Here is a 20,542-nt window from a genome sequence, read left to right on the forward strand (position 1 = left end):
AACTCGCATTTCTTAAAGCTCACTTTACTCCTCTTCTAATTTTTTCTCTTCTTCCAAGACCATGGAATCTTCCTCTAGAGTTGGTGGGGTGCCAAGGGTGGTAGGGTACACAGGGAAAATGATAAACTTTTTCTTTCTCATTCTAAGTTTCTTTTCTATACCAAGAACTGCCTTTTTAGTTCACCGCAATATATTTCATCTGTTTTCCAAATAAGTTAGCATACAATATATTAGCTATTTTGAGTAGAAGAAAATATTATGAACTGTTATAAATTACTGGCAATAAAAAAATGCATTAGAGTATCAAAATTCTATCTCATTCCAAGTGTATCATCAGTCAGAGTTCTCAGTTGCAAGCAACAGAAACCATCTCTAGCTGATTTAAGCAGAAAAGGAATATATTTAATAAAGAATCTCAGTATCACCAGATAAGCTGAAAGCCAGGCTTGGGAAAGAAGAATGAAAGAAAGATTTTGCAGCCAGAATCCCAGGCAAAGTCATTCCAGCTGAAATAGCTTTTGCTGTGTAATGAATCATTCCACAATTTAGTGGCAACCATTTGTTTAGCTTACAGTTTTGTGGTTTGACAGTTTGGACTGGGTTCCCTCACAGGTCTGTCATCAGCTGCCAATGAGCTATGTGGCTCTGCTTCTGGTGGTTGGTTGGTTGTTGGAGGACACAATAGGGCTATGTGATTCTCATCAACCAGCAGACTAACCCAGGCTCATACATATACCTGATACACAGGGTTCCAAGAGAATGAGAATGTGACATTCTTTTGACTTTACAAAAGACAGATGTAATTCCCACCCATCTTGACTCTTATTGTGGTGTAGCAGATCCCAAAAATGCAATTTACTGGTATTTATGTTGAATTTAAGCAACTAAATTAAATTAATTAATATCAATTTATCTTCCACAGATGGAGATGTGCTGGTCAAATTCAAAATTGTAAATGTAATAACTATTAACCTTAAAAATATTAATCAATTTATGTGTAATAATTATTTTGTCTATTTATATGGTCATTTGTTTCATATTTTAGTACATTGAGTGATATTTGAAATAGATTCGGAACAAACATATAAGTTTTTACTTGAAGTTAAAGGGCAAACTCCAAAAATAAATAATTTCTAATTTTATAGGGTTCCTTTTACTTCCTGTATCATATAAATTTCACTTGATAAACAGAGTGCTCCTAAGTGAATGAATAAGGTATGGTTTAGAGTCATTTGCTATGTCTTGGTACTATATTTTGATATATTTGTAAGAAATTGAGAAAACAAATGTGCTCATCTATTCAAGGAACTGCACCCAGTACTAAAGGTAGAGATAAATGAGCACAGTTCCATTCTCAACAAGTTCATACTAGGCTAAGGGAAGTTATGCAAAATCAAATGCTTAGAAAACAGATATCAGTCTTCAAAGTTTTTTCTCATCTACCTCTTAAAATAATATGAAAAAATGCTCTTACTTGCCCATTTTATGTTATTAAATTTTGATTTGATTTGACTAATTATGCAGAGGCAGATATATGCCGGAATGTAGCTACCTCTCTCGTACAAAAATGTATTGTGTATGATGGCAATGAGTAACAGGTCAGTGGAATACAACATTATTTCCATTAAATCTAGTCATATTCCATTCTAGTCAATAGGATTTAGTGTTTAAATGACATTAAGACCAAGGTTCCATCTGCTTTTCCTGGAAAATTGCTTAATTTACTCTAATTTGCCTGCTGTTTTAAATAACTTTGAAAGAACTCAGCACAGATTGAACAAATTAAAGTTATTCATTTAATGTGGCCTTTGCCATTTTATAACATTTGAAGGCTTAAATTCTTCTCTGAATAATATTTGTAAAGGCACAGGGATATCTGAAATTTAAATATAATATTAAAACTATTACTCTAATGTATTTTGTGACAGATTAGGAAATATTTTTAATTTCTTTCAAATCTTTAAACATAAATTTTAGACTTTATTTTGTGTTCATATTTTTTCTGTGTGTCTGAAGTCACGTCAGAAATTCACTGTCCTCAGTGAATTCACGTCCCTAGAATGTGACATTGAGGAATCAAGCACTCGATATTGTAGTGAGGTAGGATGTTGTTTACAAACGCAGCCATAAGAGAGATAGGTGAGAATGGTATATGAAGAAAGATGGTCCATTCTGAAGACAGTAAAAACAACCACATGGGCTCAGAGTAAACGCAGAAACTAAAATTGGGAGTTAGAATAAATGAAGCAAATGAAGCAATAAGTGAAGCAAAATTGTGAAAGCTGTTGAATATCAGGGGTCAGCAAAGTTTTCTGTAAGGGACATTAAGAGTAAATATTGTAGGTTTTGTGGGTGATATAATCTATGTCACAACTACTGAAATCCGCCACCTGAGCACCACAGCAGCCGCAGACAATACAGAAAGGAATGGAAGTGGTTGTGTCCTAGTGACACTAGAAAAGAAGGCTGGATTTGGTCTGTGAGCTGGTCAGTCACCAACCCTGCTCTGGAGAGACCAAGGCCCCCAGGGGCTGATTTGTTGCTCAAAGGGTTCAGTCCGCTGCCAACGCCAGAAGAGAATCACAAGCCTTACTTGGCTGTGGCATTTTGGATCCATCTGCTGCCACACCCTTGCCATCCACAGCCCAACTCGGATTAACCTAAGGCTGCTGAGGTTCCCTCAGTGACTCAGAACCCTGCACAGGCTACAGCAGCGCCCCACTTTGGGATGACCAGGTTAGAGTTCTCTTATTTTGCAAATGCTCATCCATTGTTCCTCAAAGCACCGCACCATGTCAGGGTCAAGTCCAGAGGGGCTTCCCACCTTAGTTACATATCCCTCCAAAACTAGCCCTTCTTTGACAACTCTTGGGCCCTATTATTTTGGACAGGGGTCACCAAATCAGAAACTCTTTCCTTCCAGCGTGTTCCTCCTGTGAGTTTTTATGTCTCCTCCTGGCAGAAGACCTCTTGTTTAGGGCTACCCTAGGTCACCTGGAGAGTCTCCCTTAACTTTTATCCAGTAAAATACGTGTCAGAGTCTGGGTCTCTTTCTTCCATAATGATCCTTACTTTTTTTAAAAAAAATTTTATTTATTTACTTATTTTTGGCTGTGTTGGGTCTTCGTTTCTGTGCGTGGGCTTTCTCTAGTTGCGGCGAGCCGGGGCCACTCTTCATCACGGTGCGCGGGGCTCTCATTATCACGGCCTCTCTTGTTGCGAAGCACAAGCTCCAGACGCGCAGGCTCAGTGGTTGTGGCTCACGGGCCTCGTTGCTCTGCCGCATGTGGGATCTCCCCAGACCAGGGCTCAAACCCGTGTTCGCTGCATTGGCAGGCAGATTCTCAACCACTGCACTACCAGGGAAGCCCTGATCCTTACTTTTTATAAAACAGGTTCATCTCTCAGCATACAAAAGAAAACAGAAAAGCAGCTTTCCTGGCCACAAAACTTTGTGACATCCTTCTCTAAGGATGTTGGATCCTGTTTAATTTACATTTGCCTATGTCCACCCTTTTAAAGCAAAGATCTGCACCAAGGTGACTTCTCTCTTTGCCTGTAGAATAAACTAGCAGTTTGCCATCATAAAAAGAAAAGTTAGCCCTCTTTCAAAGAAACTCTTATTCAGGTGTGAGGTCATTTTCTTGGGATGCAAGAAGCTCTTTCTGGAAGGACGATGCTTTCTAAATTGAATAAAACTAAATTATCCAAAATGCAAGTTAAAAGAACACTGCACATTTTGATTCTTTTAAATTGCCAGTACTCTACTTATCTTTATCCTGACATCACCTCACAAGTGTTGGCTCATCGCACAACTTTCACAATTCACCAGTCAAAATTTGCCAACTTCAGTTAATCCCAATGAGGTGTGTATGTGGACAAGTTATGTGTGGCCACAAGTAGTGAAGCTCCAGAATCACTACATAAGAGTGGTTCAGGGACACCCTTATCATCATCCCTTCCTACAAGTTATGCAGTGATGAATAACTTGCGTTGAGGCTTCATTTGTAGTCCAGGGGTCCTCAACTCCCGGGCCGCGGACCAGTACCAGCCTAAGGCCTGTTAGGGACCAGGCCACACAGCAGGAGGTGAGCGGTGGGCGGGCGAGTGAAGCTTCATCTGCCGCTCCACATGGCTCCCCATGGCTCCCCATCGCTCGCATTGCCGCCTGAACCATCCTCCCCTCCCCATCCGTGGAAAAATTGTCTTCCATGAAACCTGTCCCTGGTGCCAAAAAGGTTGGGGACCGCTGTTGTAGTCTATTGTGATACATTACAGGACGATGTCATGGTAGGACTGTAGCTTGACATCAGTTAGACACTGACTGCTAACACCTCATATTTTATTCCCAGAGAACAACTCTTACAATATCATTAGTATCATTCTTATAGAGAGTCTATTACACAGAGGTTTTTGGTTATAGGTGATGGGAATTCAATGAAAAGTAACTTAAGCAAAAGTGGTTGGGGAAGGAGCTGGTTACTGACTAATGTAACTGAATCTCCCAGAAGATTGTTTTGCAGCTGGTCTTGTGGGTAGTTGAATTCAAGGACTCAAAACTCTCAGAAATCTCTCTGTATCTTTGATATCTTCTTCTGTCTTAATCAGCCTGATTCTCTTCTACTATTTTAAGCCTTTCTTCATTTGGTTGAGGAAACATAACTACAGGCAGTTTGGGATTTAACACTTGTTCAGTCTTGCCACCAAAAAGGGAAAGGCATTCTTCACTCCTAACTCCAGTTAGGAAACTCCTGGGAGAGTACTCTGATAGGTTTCCACTTGTTTTATGACCATCTCTGGACAAATCTCCATTGCCAGAGGATAGGGTATCATACATGATAGACCTCACTTCAGTTGTGTGCTCACACCATGACCAATATGGTGAATTCTGTGACAGTAAATGCCCCCATGCCTCACAACCACACATTAGCTTGTGTTTGGAGATGTCCTATCTCAGAAGGAGTGGGCTTAAACCAAAGCAGCACATGTTTCCTATGCCTGGGATCTATAAAAGCTAAAAATTGGATAAGACAATATTTCACTAGATTACAAATCAGTGACATAAAATTCCATGTGAAAAAGTGAGTCGAATCCGAGAATTCTAGAGTTTGAACGAGCACCATCTACACATCTGCAAAGACAGACAAGATCCTCTCCACACTTACGTGAAATCGAATTTGTATTAATTTTGCACATCAGAATAAAGTCCAGCATGAATATGGTTATTTTTCAAATATCAATGAACAGATCTTTATCAAAGGTGTAAGTAAAGGAGTAAAAGTTGCTTGAAATGTATAATTTTCATGTAGTCTATATATTACTATGAAATTAAACTGTAATCTGTTTCATTTTAAAGTTATGAGACATCTTCAATTTAAAAGCCTATCTTGCTTTAACTCTTTTCATAAGTGATTCAAGTACATACCGCAAGAACAAAAGTGGTGTGAGTGGCGGCAAAGGTTCAAAACTCTCACACTTCTTTACATCATTTTACATTGCTTTACATTGCTCCCATGTCTGAGAAGATGTTTCCTTTCAGTAATTCCTTCTAAAATCATCTTGACTCCTGCCCTAATTTTTCTTATAATTGGTTATAAAACATAGCATGGTGACTATAGTTAATAGTATTGTATATTGCACATTTGAAATATTGCATATTTGAAACTTGCCAAGGGAGGAGATCATAAAAGCACTCATCGCAAGAAGAAAACCTGTAATTATGGATGTGTAACATTAACTAGACTTATTGTGGTGATCATTTCACAGTGTATACAAATATTAAATCATTATGTTATACATCTAAAACAAATATAATATTATATGTTAATTAGACCTCAATAAAAAGAAAACATAATGGTTATCATTATGACAGGCAAATGAAGAGGGCACATAGAGAAATCGTCGTTTAGTATAACAAATAAAATAGAAGTCCTAGCCCACAGAGAAGTTCAACAGCTAAGGAGACCAGGATAGGCCAGAGGATCTATGCAAGAACCACACAAGTGCACAGGTGCTCAGAGAAAGAAGAGGACAACTAGCGTATGGATTATGAAAGATATTTGGAGCTGTTAGAGCTTGAAGACAAGCCTAAAAAGCTTCCTAAGAGATGTGTCTCTTCAGTAGAATTGAGGAGAATTTGATCTGCAATATTTAAGAGAGATCCCTGTTGGCTAGACACTGGGCAGAGAAGAGAGGAGGATGAAAACCTGCTGATTGGAGCACACTTCTTAGCTACAGACAGATGCTCAACATCCTCTTTTGGACTAATTATGATACAAACTCTATGTGATCAATGAGCAATTATGGAAGGATTGAGAGAACAGGAGTCACTCTAGACTAATTAAAATAAATTCTCTCCTGTGTGTGTCAGACTCATTTCAAACTTCTTGGGAGACTTGTCAGTGTTCTCAAAGTGTTGGGAGAGAGGAGAGAGAATGGGGGAGAGTGATTATTCCTATGGAATCATGACTCATAAAACCCTAAATTAATCAATAAGTGTGTACTCAGAATCTCTATGTTGTTCTAGAGCTGTGCTAGCCACTGCAGGGGAGAGTAGATATTATGGAATTTATTCATTCAGTAAATATTCACTGAACTTTTGATATGTACAAAATATTATGCTGAAGGTTCAAGAGAATAAAGAGAAGAAAAGAAAGGTGAGTTATGCATGCTCCATACTTCCAAGAAGCAAAATATCTTTGAGGAAAAATAAGACAATTAATGCAGAATATAACATGATCTACAAACAATGTCCAAGGAAAGTCTTAAAGGATCATAGACATGGAAAAGATTGAGGAAGCTTAATCAGGAAGCTGCTTTTTGTCTGCAAATTTTGAGGGTGGGAAAAGGAAGCACACATAAAAGACTTCAATGCAGGAGAGTATGGTTTATGCAGTACCATGTAGGTTGGGGTATCTTGAGTGTAGAGTCTGCATAGGGGATAATGGGAGGTGAGACAAAAAGATTGGTGGAGGCCAGACCAAGGAAGCCCTTAAATGCTAGGGTAGAGGCTGGAAAACCAAGGAGCATTTTTGAGCAAATGAGTGGCATAATCAAAATTGTGCTTTAGGAGAATTATCCTGGTGCAAAAGTAAAGAATTGATCAGAAAATGAAGAGCTGAATCCAGGGAAATTGGCCTGGAGGCTATTATAATGTCATAGAGATAATGAAGAATTGAACAAAATGGGGAGAGTAGAGGTGGAAGGGAAGGAGATGGGTAGAAGAGAAATGGTGTCTCTCCCCCAATTCACTCCTACGTTGGGAGTACAAGATTAGAATGTATCAGATAAAACAAAACAGTTCATAATCAAGGGCTAGAGTGTGCAGTGCAAAATAAGGACCACTGGTGTTCAGAGAGAGGTCACTGAAAGTTGGAGCAGCATGAATAAAATTCAGAAATGTGAGATGTTAATACATTTCAGGGGAGGTGACGAGCCTATGAGGAGGCACAGGGACAGAATGAACATGGTCCAAGTATGGGTCAAACAAGCTCATCAGAGGAGAGGACACAGTCCGCAGAGGGGGAAACAAGGCTGTTTAGCTGAGACAAGGAAGGTCTCGTGGGGCACTTATCCAGAGGAGTGTGGTCTGGCAAAAGATGTTGGAGGTCACAGTCGACTTTTGTAGGAAACCAGACATTAATTGATGCCAGTGGAAACAGGTAAGAGATGAATATGAAAGAGCAAAATTTCATTGGAAGTTCAAAAGGGTTGGGAGACTATAGGGGATAAAAGGCATGAATAAATCCAAGATGATGATAAGATTTTTAGACTGAGTGGTTGGATCTATCTTATACTTGCTGCTTGTTACATACCAGTAAGATGGTGGAGAACCATTTGCAATGTTTGACACTGAAAGAAAAGGAAGAGCCAATTTATGTTCATGTGTATTTCTCAATCTTTTCACACATGAAAGTTTGTATTAATAGGGCACACCAGGGTAAACTAAAAGGAAATTGAGGGCAGCTGTATAAAACTTGGTGGAAAATTAATTACATTTTATAGTATGTAAGCATGAAGACACATCAAGTTTTAGGGAAATAATTTAAATATAAAATTTCCAAATAAAATCTGTTCAATTTTTTAATGAGAAACTCAAGTTATCTCCATAAGATGATTTTGTACAAGGAAAGGCTACATTTTCTGATCAAAATTCTAAACTTTGAGTACTTAACTTCTTGATAGTCATCATTGAAGAGAAACTTTGCACAAGTAGCTAATAAAAATCTAAAATCATTGCTTTGCAATCATTGAAAATATAGCAACCCTTGAAATTACAATACATTGAAAAAATCAACAGCTCTGCTTTCATTGACAAAAGTAACCTTTAATTTTTTTGTGATAACTTGGATGTTTTAAAATCCAGTTAAATATTTTTATGTCCACTGTTTCAAAACAAAAATGATGCTCTTATATGCAGAATGTGCATGTGTTTGGGGGCAGTTGCTATGCAGATAGCTGGGGCACCCCATAGAAGACACACTGGTAACCCGTGGACAAAGTTAACAGATCTAAGACAAAGGTAGTAGCCACTGACTTCAGCTGTACCCATGAAGAGACTGATGGTTCTTTCCACTCTCTCGTCACCCCCAACATGCCACACCGAGGCCATGCCAGTAAACATGCTCTGCAGCTGACCGTCCAGGTGTGTGTTTAGTGGTTCCGTGCTCTGCTCAGTGGGTTTCCAGGTGGTGGGGCTCCTTCTTGGCTCTGTTCAGTGCACTGGGATGGAGCATCAAGTTCTGATGCTACTCTTCTGGTTTTCTCGATTGCAGCCCTCTGGGCATGCTGTCAGAGGATGCTCCACCACCCAGGAGGCTCCCAGGATGCTCGCAACCAGAAGCAACCTGCACTGATGTTCTTGCACAGATCTTGCCATGCCCCTGAAGAGATAAATTTTTTGTGGGACAGTTGTAATCCATTCCCAACACATTAATATGCCAATGCACAACCACAGCAAAGCTCTGTAATGCAATTTTGCTTGGTTCCTTGCGTCACTGCTATGGGATTTCTTGGGATAGCCACTACTGCCAGAACAAGGACATATTCTGTGGAATGACATTCACTAGAATTGTGCAAATCACCTTCGACCATGCCCTGAGAGTGAATCACAGGGGACCATGATGGGCCAGTCATTGATAGTAAATATAAGATTTGATTGAAAAGTATCTCCTGTATCTCCTGCCAGAGAATACTGTTAGGGGTATTTTTGTTTTGTTTTTGTTTTAGGTCTTAAGTTAATCTTTTAGCAAATAAATGTCTTGTGATCTCTTCATATTAGTTAGGGGTTTTGGGTCACAGAAGTGGACTCTGGCTAAATTAATGAAAGAATGAGAGAGGGAGAGAGGAAGAGAGACAGAGACAGAGAGAAGAATTTATTTGAAAGGATATGGGATGTGCCAAGAAACAAAACTAAACAAAACAACAAAGGAGAAAAGCCAGACTTCTGAAAGGAAGGAAACAAGGGCAGTTTGAGAATTGAAAGACCAACATTAATTGCTGTTCTCTCTCCTACTGCTGTGGATCAACACCAAGAACTTTCTGTCTCAGTATGTCTCCCCTCAAGTTTCAAGTTCCTGGGAATAGAGCCTAGGAACTCCAGAGGGGGCTGAATACCTTCAGTACAGGCAGAGCCCTGACTGTGGGGAGTGGGATGGTCCATCAGGAAAATTCAAGAAATTGACTCAAGAAGAAGGAACAATGGATCTTGGACAAACAGAAACAACAGATGTCCGCTTCACCATTTTAACTCCATTTTTCGGTGAGGGAACTGAGTCCCTGAGGTAAAATGTTCTCCGCAGCCTCACAGTTAGTCAAGGATGAGGCCAGAACTGTAACATCATTTTACCATCTTCCGGAACTTTTCTCATTCCTGTATTTTTCCTCCTTCACACATCTGCATATTCAGTTCTTTTAAACCTCTCTCTTAGAAAAATGAAATAAAAGCTTACATTGTCTTCTCGAAATGCTATGAAGTGAGCTGATTTCTGGGAAACACATTACTAAATTAAATACACCTTTTTATGATCTTAAAGATAAATGTCAGACAAATATCCTGAGGATGAATAGTTGCCGGGAAGCTGAACAAGAGTTTTTATTTGGCTGTGGGCAACCAAAACCAATACGTAGGAAAGCTACTTCTTTCTTATCTCAGGAGTTTGACAGTGTTAATGATGATGTCAAATGCATTTTCAGGCATATTTTTTCCAGGTTATTTGTGCTGTGAAGTACACTGTCTTGTGAAATGTCAGAGTGCTGTTTTTTCAGTGGGTGCCGTTTTTCATTTGAATGCACTGGAACAGGATTTCCACGGAAAATATTCAAGTTCTGTGAGGCACATTAAATTGTTTTTAATGCCACTATTATTATGAGGACCTGCAGCTAGCATACCTGAAGCAACATTCCACATACAAGTTCTGTCCTTGGCCTAAAGGTGGATTTACATGGTGAAGGTGGGATGGAGCATATTTTTTACTTCAGGAATGTCCTCTAGGAGCCTCGATGCCATAAGTGGCTTGAATGTCAACTCCTCCCAAGGTCTTCCTTGGTCACCATACTTACGTTTCTCATGGTAATTACAACTGCATCCTAATGGTTTCTTCAGTAGTATATATCACAGGATATAATTATATGTTTGTTAAGAGAGGCAGTATGTGCAGCCTTTAAGATCACAAAGCTGTAGCAACCCACTGGGTTCAAAATCTCAGCTCCACTGATTATAGTAATTATACTTGTTGCACTTGCATAATCATAACTAACCTCTTCAACTCTCAGTTTCTTTTACTGAAGACATATGACACAGTGGTACCCAGTTTTAAGGATGTTGTGAGAATTAAATGAGGTAACATGTGAAAAGCATTTTTAACAGTGCTTTGTCAGCAGTGAGCATCATGTGTTTTCTATTCCTATGACTAGTGTAATATCTGTGTCTCTCCCCTCTCCACCTGCATTTGACTGTGAGCTCTGTGAAGGCAGGTATCATATCTATTTTCTCCTGTGAGTATCCAGAAAGAAAAATGCCTCTTCCATAGTGGGGGAATTAATCAATATTTGTAGGCTGAATGGATGAATGTATGAATGGATGGACCAATTTGACAATTTACCAACTGCTTTCACATATATTGTCACATTTGAGCTATAGAACATTGCTGTTAGTTGGTACCAATAGTTTTCTCATTTTATAGATTAGGAAACCGAAGTTGAGAGCTATTAAGTGACTTGCTCAAGAGAAGATTTCAAACATAACAAATCAGGTTTTCTGACTCCAAATCTCATTCTCCTTTGGTTCAACTATTTATTTATTTATTTACTTATTTACTTATTTACTTATTTATTTATTTTCCATCTCTGAATCTTGTCTAGAAGATTTTTCTATAAAATAAGGAAACAATTTGCCCTGTTTACTGCATCGTTTTGAGCATCAAAAGTTTAAGTAGGTAAAACGCATCAACTGTTACCCCAATGTAAGGCATTATTACTGTGTTTAGCATTTGAGGTATTGCATAAAGTAGCTTGATTGTTTTTTGAAATGATTTTAGATGGGAAAGAGAATGTTTTAAAAGAAGGAAAGAAGAAGGAAAGAGAATCTGGGCAAGGGAGGGATAAAGAATTTGCAATAGCAATTGGTTTTGAATTCAGAAGCATCTCCTGATCCCTGACCATGTGGTCAGGTCAAGCTGGTCAAACTACCTAGAGAGGAAAGGAGAGTACCTTTCTTATGTCTCAATACTTTCTTGAAGTTTGAGGTGTGGTCAGCATGCATCTCTGATATTTTATCACATATTTTCAGCTCCTGGCCAATGAAATTAAGGAGCTATAGTTTTAGACTTATGTTTCACTTTCCCTTCATATATAAATGCTGAGTTTCCAGGATGATAAATTCAGGAATGTTCTAACTTGGTTTTTACATCTACCAAGAACTGTAAATTCTGTTTGGATACTAAGAAAATGGAAAAAAACAATACTCACACACAGTAACTTTGGTAGTAGTGAGAAGTATAGCTGATCGATAACACGATAATAAACAGAATCAACTAACAATTCTTGAACATTTAGCATGTGGAAGAAGCTATGTTACATGATTTTATATGCATCATGTAATTTAACTGAGTCATTCATTTCTTTAACAAATATTTACTGAACATCTGCTATTTTCCAGGAACAGTTCCAGTAGCCAGACACATAATGATAATGAAATGCTTGACCTTACAGAGTTTACATTCTAGTGTGAGAGGAAGGCAATGAAAAAATTGGCCAATAAATACTTTATAAGCTAGTTATAGATAGATAAACTAGATAGTTTAGATAAACTAGATAGCTATAACTTCTATGAAAAAACAGAAAATAATGTGTAAGAGTAGAGTAATGGAGGCCTGGGGTGATTAATGCGGCTTAGGTGGAGCGAGTGGTCAAAGAAACCTTCCCTGAGGAGTTTAAACTTGAGCAAAGGTATGAATGGAGCCAGAGCTTAAACCATGTGATGTTGGCAAAACAGCATTCCTGGACAAAGGAACAGTAAGGGTAAAGTCCCTGAGGCAGTACAAAGCTAGAGTGGGACTGCCAGACCAATAAGGCACAAAGCAATGTGAATGAAGTCCATGAATCAGGCAGGGTCCTTGGGTAGGGCTTTGAGGAAGAGGTGGGGAGTTTGGATTTTCTCCTGAATGTAATGGAAAGCTCTTGGAGGGTTTGGGCAGAATGACACAATTAGATTTACCTGTCAAAAGATCATTCTGGCTGCTGTATAGGGAGTGGTTTGTAGATTATAGGGGTAGCAAGGGTGGAAGCTGGTAGAACACTTAGGAGCCTATTGTGCCAGTCCAGGACGGAGATGGTGGTAGGTGTGGAGGGTGGAGGTTGGAGCCAGTAGTCAGCTTTGGAAGATGGCATAATTCTCTCCTGATTACCTACATTCTCTGAGTGAAATAAAAGTTGAAGTCATTCGCTGAAAATGTCAAGATTTGAAGAGACTGGAGAAGGTATGAGTTAGTTCTCAGAGAGTGAGAACGTGAACAGACTATGGAAAAATTACTAGGATTGTGAGGTACTGGGGACTATTTGAAGTTTGTGGTCATGAGTCCAATGTGACACAAGACGACATGGTTGTGTGTTCTTCTCCATCCACCTTCAGTTATTCTGGTAAAGGCAAAGAACTGGGCTTAACTGGGGCTGGGATTTTGCCAGGTGAGTGTGGTGAACAAGGAGTGGGAACTGAGAGATTATACTGTTGGGCTCTGAAACCTAAGCCTGGTAGAAGGTGAGGGCATGAGGTGGTAGTGGCAGTGGTAGATCAGAAATGTGCACATTGGTAGATCAGATTGTCCTGATGCTGCCAAAGATCTATTGGATTATGCAATGGACTGAGTATTTGTTTCCCCTCAAAATTCATATGTTGAAACCCTAACCTCCAAAGTGAGGGTATTTGGAGGTGGGGGTCTTTGAGAGGTAATTAGATTTAGATGAGGTCATAAGGGTGGTGCCCTCATGATGGGATTAGTGCCCTCATAAGAAGAGACCACAAAAGTAGCTCTCTTTTCCCTCCATGTGAGCATATAGCCAAAAAGAGAGTCCTCACCACAACCTGATTACACTGGCACCCTGAACTGGGACTTCCAGCTTCCAGAATGGTGAGGAACAAATGTCTGGTTTTTTTGCTACCCAGTCTATGTGTTTGTTTATTTGTTTGTTGGATAGAAGGCCAAGCTAAAGCTGGCAATTGAAGAAGTGAGTCGAAAGGTGAGGTAGGAATTGGCCCTCAGATGCTCGAAGTGGAGACTTTGAAGATATTGGAAATGACCAGGGGCATGTTATCATGGAAGTGGGTTACCTTAATTAGTATAATACAACGTTTTATATTTTCTGGGTTTTTTCTCCTCTGTATCCTTGGACTCTTCTGGATTGCCAAAATAATCATAAAGTCGAGACAAGCCAAGAACATCACCAAAAAGTGAAGGACTTAATTTGTATTCTTAATGTCTGAGAAGTGCCTACTTTTACGGTTATGACTGTAGTACTGACGTGGTTCCGGGGGTGTGATGATGAGGTAACAGCACACCCTGGCTTTTGGGCTCAATGAGGATGCCCACACATCCGCCTCCATTAATGTCTCATCATTCCCAGACAGGCAATAGTGAATGTTTATCAGCAGGTGAGTCGGCATATCCTAGGGAGCCAGGGAGTCTCCTAGGCAGAGAGTCCTCAGTCGGGGAAGTCGTTCCTGGATAGCAGCCAGCTCTCAAAGAGTTCCCATCACGGCCTACTTTTCAGTATGCGATCCAAGTTTTAATTTCGCGCAGATAGAGGTCAGTTTTCGCGCTGTGGGTCAGCGCGCAAGATCCTGGCTTCTGCTCTCCAGCAATCCTGAAGTTAGAGTTCCTAGAGGGATCCAGGAGGCTTCCCAAGGGGGCGTGGGTGCCTAGTCTCCTCAGCCTCGCTGCTGCAGAATCCAGGGGTGCGTCCCTCTTTTCCGATTCTTGACGTCAAGCCCCGACCGCCGCGAAGCCTCGCCAGGGCGCTGGAGAGCAGAGGGAGGGTGGCGGGGAGGGGAAGCCATTGCAGCAACAGCTTGGAGGAAGGAGCTGGACGTCTCCGCCGAGAAAAACCGGGGGTGGGAGCCAGAGTAGGGGAGGCAGAGGACCTGCTGTCTCTAGGAGCCTCTGGGTTGCTGCAAAGAGGGGCGGGGAGAGGCGGGGGCTCTGCCTGCACCGCGCTGGCTCCAGCGGTGCCCGCGGGGAATGTGACATCAGCGGCGCCGGGCGCTTGCGGCTGGAGGAGGCATCTCGCCTCGGCTGCGCTGTGCACACCTCGCCCCGGGGAAAACGCAGACCCGGGCAGGCGGCAGGGATGTCGGCGAAGGAGAGGCCAAAGGGCAAAGTGATCAAGGACAGCGTGACCCTCCTGCCCTGCTTTTATTTCGTGGAGGTGAGTTGGCCCAGCGCCTTGGCATAATGCAGATCCTCCGGGTGGCTCCGGAGCCAGTTCGGGTCCCGGACGGTGTTGGAGGCGCGGAGCCCGTGCCTGGGTGCGCGCTGCTGCCCCTAAATGCCTCACGCTCCCCCTTCCCCCAGGTTTCTCGGGAGCTCCCCCGAGTGTGTCTGTGAGTGCCCGCTAGCCAGGGGTGATTAACAGTAGCGATGCCACTGCTAGGTGGCCTGCAGACGGGAGATACCTGTGTGAGTGAGTGTGGGGCTAGTTCCCTGGCCCTCCTGGACCGCCTGGGTGCACAGCGTCATCAGTGGCCCAGAGGGGCCATGATACCGAGATTTCGGGATTTGTGTCCTCAACCTGCGACTACGTATCTAGAACTCTGTGAGCTTTCTATAGGAATTCAAATACACACAGCCATGCCCGGGGTGTATGGGGGCTGGGGATGTTTACGTAGGATTAGGAATATTGATTTCTTTATTACACAAAAAACAAAACCAAAAGCCCTAACCCTATTAAAATTACTATGGTGCTCACATCAGCTTCTAAAATTGGGTCCACATCTCTAGGCATCAATTGGTTGGCCCTTTTCCATGGTTAACAAAAATCATCTGCATATACACAAATATATGTATATGTATACATATGTATATGTATGTATGTATAATATTTTTAAAATAAGTGACATCATCTGATTTTACATGATTTGTACGTGTGCATTTATTCTGTGCTGAGCAGTATTACAGACAAGCAGTTAACATGCAGATGTATTCATAAATGAACTGCTAACTTACCAAAATGCAGCATTTAAGAAGGAAAAATTTATGGGAGGGTTATAAAGATTGACAGGTACAGTGATTCCATGCACTGTGGTCCGTTGCATTAGGAAGACATTTTTAAGCAAGAGGTTTATTAAATCATAGGTAGAGAAGAGATGTATTGGATAGGTTTAGTGAAATCATATGGTTTTAAGCATAAAACTATATTCTGTGTAATTAGAGCCTGGATTGCATAGAGAATTATAAGACTGTTGCTGAATTATAAATATCCTTCTTTGGCTGTCTTTTCAGCCAAATATGGAGGTTTAGCACTTCCAAGTACAGAGAGTAGATTCTGTATTTGATGATTGTGAGGCTTATCTGTGTTGAGGGATAGTTACTGTCTTGAAACTTGGGAGAAGAGACATTGTCAGATTGTTTTTATAGACAGTAGTATATGTGCAAGTTTCTCTTAGGTCTCGCAAATTTTAAAAATGGTTTCAGTGTTAAGAAAGATGTACGTGATTTGCATAAGTCTCAGAGAAATGATGGGTGACTCCTTCATCCGTGACCCATAGAAAAGAAGGAAAAAAATTGACCTGTTTATTTAAAGTAATTAATTGATTCATTTATTTTTGCCCTTCCTCTTTTCACAAGGGATTTTGAGGCCATGGTTTAGATAATTTTGTTGAAAGCTAATGAAGAGTTTTATCGAGAAAAAACATGTGGGCACAGAAGATTCCATGGTGAAAGGGGTAAAGGAATAGAGAGACAGGATCCCTGCCTTGAAGTTAAATCCTGTCAGGCCACTTGTCGCATTGCTAATCCACTGTGGTTTTGTCCAAAAGCACTTTCATTCACGTCTGGATCTATTACATCTGTCTAGGAGACATCAGTTAATTGCTGGCTTCTGCCTCCAGGACGGAGCACCTGAGGTCAGCTAGAAGCTGACCACATTTGGATTGCAGCTGTATGGCTTCGAGGAAAATACTTTCATGAAAGAGGACGCAAACCAGAGAATTAAGGATGTGCCTTAAAAGAATCTATGTGTGCACTTTTGAGGTACCTTTAACAGGAGTACATTATCTTTTAATCTAAAATTTTAAAAGTAAAAATGCCTCATAATGCATTTGAAATGTGTCTGTAGGAACAAACATCTCACAAATGTTAATGCTTTTCCATGAGTGGAAATAGCCCAAAATCATTACGTTCACTTTGACCCATTCAGATACCCTCTACAAATTCCTTAGCAGGGCAAGCTATAGAACAATTACTTGAGGACAGTTCATGGAGTTTCAATGCGCATTTATGACATTATGTCTTGGGGGGTAACAGATTTCAAAGGGAGAGCCACAAAAGTGGATTGCAAATGATCTCTCTGAAACTTAAATGCATGATGAACCTCTAAAGAGCCTCCAGAAAATGGGGGAAGACATTAGTACACCAATTATTTAAGGGGTTGACAGAATGCACTACTGAACTCCTTTGGAATGACTCATTTTGAGGCCAGTGAGAATGAGCTTTGTAGCTGCTTTGGAGGATGAATAAATATAGCACGAATTAGCATGTCAGTAAAGTGCTCTAGAGTAATGGCACTTTGCTTCCAACATAGTTTCCCCAGACCTTTGTAATTAAAATGGAAAAGTGAAACATGAGTGAATCTTTCATCACATATCAGCCCAAAGAACATATTTTAAGCCTTTTCTGTTACTTCAGACAATAATTTAAGGAACACAAAGAGGCAAAAAGGACCAGAATTTGAGGAGAAAATAGGACCTAAGAATTAAGTTAGGTTCCTACCATATACCATACAAAAATAAATTCTGGACAGACCAATGATTTAGATTTTTAAGAAACAGTTAAAAAACTAAATAATAATAATAACACAGAAGTATATTTTTAGATTTTACAGTGAGAAAGGTCTTTCTTAACATATTACCAAAGTCAGAAATAATACAGGAAAAGACTAACACATCTTTCTACCATCCCAAATAAAGTTTCTCTGTAACAGAAGATGCTCTCAAGAAAGTTTAGAGAAGAAAACAGTCTCTGGGTCTCAAGTCAGTGACACCATGGACAGTTTAAACTTTGCCTTTCTTCAAGCAGTTCAGGCTGTTTCAAATTGCTATTCATGATAGGCATGAAATATGAAGAAACTAACTAGGAAACCGAGGAGCAACTTTCATTCCAACCAGAGGAGGCTAAAATCAAGTTAGACTGAATTAAGGCAGAAAAACCTGGGCCTTACAGACAGATTGACCTGGTTCATATATCATCTATGCCACATACTACTTGGATAATTCTGGCCAAGTTACTTCTCTCATCCTCAGTTTCTACATATGTAATAGAAATTATATGAAGTAATATAAATATATGTATTCATATATAATAGAAATTATAATAACCATATATCTTAGGCTATATTATGAGGTTAAAGCATGAAAGATACCATATATCATACCTGAGCTAGGCACTCAGGATGTATCAGTTTCTTTTGCATGGTGTCAGGGTATAGAGATTATATCCTATATATAGGCCAAGGTGTTCAGTCACTAAAATCAGGTAATCATGTCCCAGCTGACCACCAAACTCGATATTAAACAAACGTTAAGTTAATGGATAGAACTAATTTTTTCTTACATCTTTGGTTTATGCTGCTAATTGTTTATGCTGATAAAGGGGTTTATGGTTGACAGTAATTAAAAATATCAATATTACATGGTGATTTGAAAACACACCATGATTTCCAAGATGGTACCTCACTTTATAAACAAGCTTGACAATTCAGTTTTGCATTGTTCGATGTGGGAAAAGAAAAGTCAAATTATGAAAGGAACTCTCAAGCATATCCAAAGCTTTATCAGGTTGAACAGAAAGCAAGTTAAAAGGAACATTCCACGGAAGAAAAGGTTTCTCTTGCCTTTAAAGTTCCAAAGCACTCTCCAAGTGACGGCCGTATCACTTACAGTGCAATTGCACCCGGCAGCACGCCTAGAAATAGTAAAAGGTCTTTCAGCTTACTAACCCAATATTAGACGTGAGAAGGCTGGTTGTCTGCGTGCCTAATGCATTTCCTTTATGACAAGCGTTACAATGGTCCCACCTGTGCTCAGACTCACAATTTCATTCTCATTAGTCATCCTGTTCCAAGATATGGGTTCACATTGACTCAGTATGTAATATAAACAAATGATAAATTACCCTTTAACCCAAAAAGATACAAGTTCTTAATAAATAAATGGGAAGAAGATTCTTCTCATTTAAACATTCTGCTTTATGGCATAAATTTTTATTACTAATCTAATGTTTACTTTATGGAGGTAAAAGAGCAGTGTTTGGCCTATATGCAAAGTATTTTTATAAAGCTATAGATGCAGATAGTTTGAAATTTCTTGTTTTTCATACACATACGCACACGCACATGCACACACACACACACAGGCATGCACAAACACAGAGGGAGTAGGAATAGCCTCTCTCCACTGAGTGTAAAATAACTCTACCTGAAGTATTACAGATTCAAAATATTGTAAACACGACAAACTTGAAATTATATAGAAAGTTTTCACTAATTTGAATATTGTACTTAACAATGGATATGTTTCAGGATTTTGTTCATGCAGGTTAATTACTACAGTTTAGGGTCAGTAAACTAGACATTGTGTTCAGGAGTAAAAGCCGTCTTTTCTCTGTTACCATCCTGCCTGAAGAAGTTCAAAAAGCCTTTGTTTGAGCAAAGATAACCTGGTTAGTTCAGTCTGAACGTCATGCCTAGACGTTATGGAGTCTTGACAGACCTTAATATGTTTTTTATTTTTTTCCCCACTGGAAAGTGTCCACTGTATCTTAATTGTAGCAAACATTAATTCACAAGATTTCTGGTTTAGCTCAAGATCTATGTGAAAATTATATAACTCATATGATCTTGCTGGGAAATATAGCTAGCTGATTTCCTTTTACATAAACTTTAGCATCAGTAGGAAGCACAAAATGACAACATTTCTGCATTGCACGTACCAAAATAGTAGCTGTAGGTTTTTCCCTTTTCTTAGATGGCATAGATAGTCCACTCAAAGAAGTAGTCCACCCACCAACAGAGATGAGCTGAAAAATCTTTCCTCCTCTTTTAGGGTCACGATGTGCAAAGTCCTTTGGTGAAAAACAAAAATGAAGTACAGATGATAATAGAGTCCTAAGTTTCACAGAGACTAAATGAGGACATTTCCACAAATACCGAGACAAGTATTGAACATAGAACCCGCCGTTAAGGAATTCTATGCTATTCCTAGGCTCCCCCACTATCTTACTGTGTCTTCATGGATGAATCACTCATAGTAATCTTTGTCCTACTTTCCTCTAGTAGGAAAAAAATGGGTGCCTTCTACCAATCTCAAAGGGATATTAATAATAATGATAACAATAATAACAAGGAATAGTCAATTTCAAGCCTCCTTTATATGACAGACCCTGTATACATTATCTTTAATCCTGAGAACTGGATTATTTGTATTAAAGTAATATCGGGAAGGCATTATTATCCTTATTTTTTTATTTTTTATTTTTTTTGCGGTACGCGGGCCTCTCACTGCTGTGGCCTCTCCCGTTGCGGAGCACAGGCTCCAGACGCGCAGGCTCAGTGGCCATGGCTCACGGGCCCAGCCGCTCCACGGCATGTGGGATCTTCCCGGACCAGGGCACGAACCCGTGTCCCTGCATCGGCAGGCGGACTCTCAACCACTGTGCCACAAGGGAAGCCCTATCCTTCTTTCTTAAATCAGCAAATTGTAACTCAAAGAGCTAAATATCTTTCTGGGGACACAGCACTTAAGTGAAGGAGCCACGATTTGGGTTCTTGTCCATGT

General features: G+C 40.0%; 1 protein-coding gene and 1 long non-coding RNA gene across 3 annotated transcripts in view; one reads left to right on the forward strand and one right to left on the reverse strand.

The window, feature by feature from the left end:
* The window catches only part of LOC132434459 (uncharacterized), a 191,560-nt gene that overhangs the window by 41,911 nt on the left and 129,107 nt on the right, over positions 1–20,542 (reverse strand). Inside the window, exon 2 of the long non-coding RNA XR_009521306.1 lies at positions 19,698–19,829. This is a non-coding gene — a long non-coding RNA (uncharacterized lncRNA). The remainder of the gene's footprint in view (positions 1–19,697; positions 19,830–20,542) is intronic.
* Positions 14,754–20,542, forward strand: part of PLPPR4 (phospholipid phosphatase related 4) — a 38,467-nt gene continuing 32,678 nt past the window's right edge. The window contains exon 1 of one of the 2 annotated variants that reach the window (XM_060026129.1): positions 14,754–14,919. In XM_060026129.1, coding sequence (XP_059882112.1) covers positions 14,842–14,919 — 78 coding nt within the window. In that variant the 5' untranslated portion in view covers positions 14,754–14,841. Of the gene's footprint in view, positions 14,920–16,354; positions 16,743–20,542 lie in introns of those variants that run through there. The other variant, XM_060026121.1, reaches the window with a different exon arrangement.

Source organism: Delphinus delphis, chromosome 1 (genome assembly GCF_949987515.2).
Source record: "Delphinus delphis chromosome 1, mDelDel1.2, whole genome shotgun sequence".
Classification (NCBI taxonomy): Eukaryota; Metazoa; Chordata; class Mammalia; order Artiodactyla; family Delphinidae; genus Delphinus; species Delphinus delphis.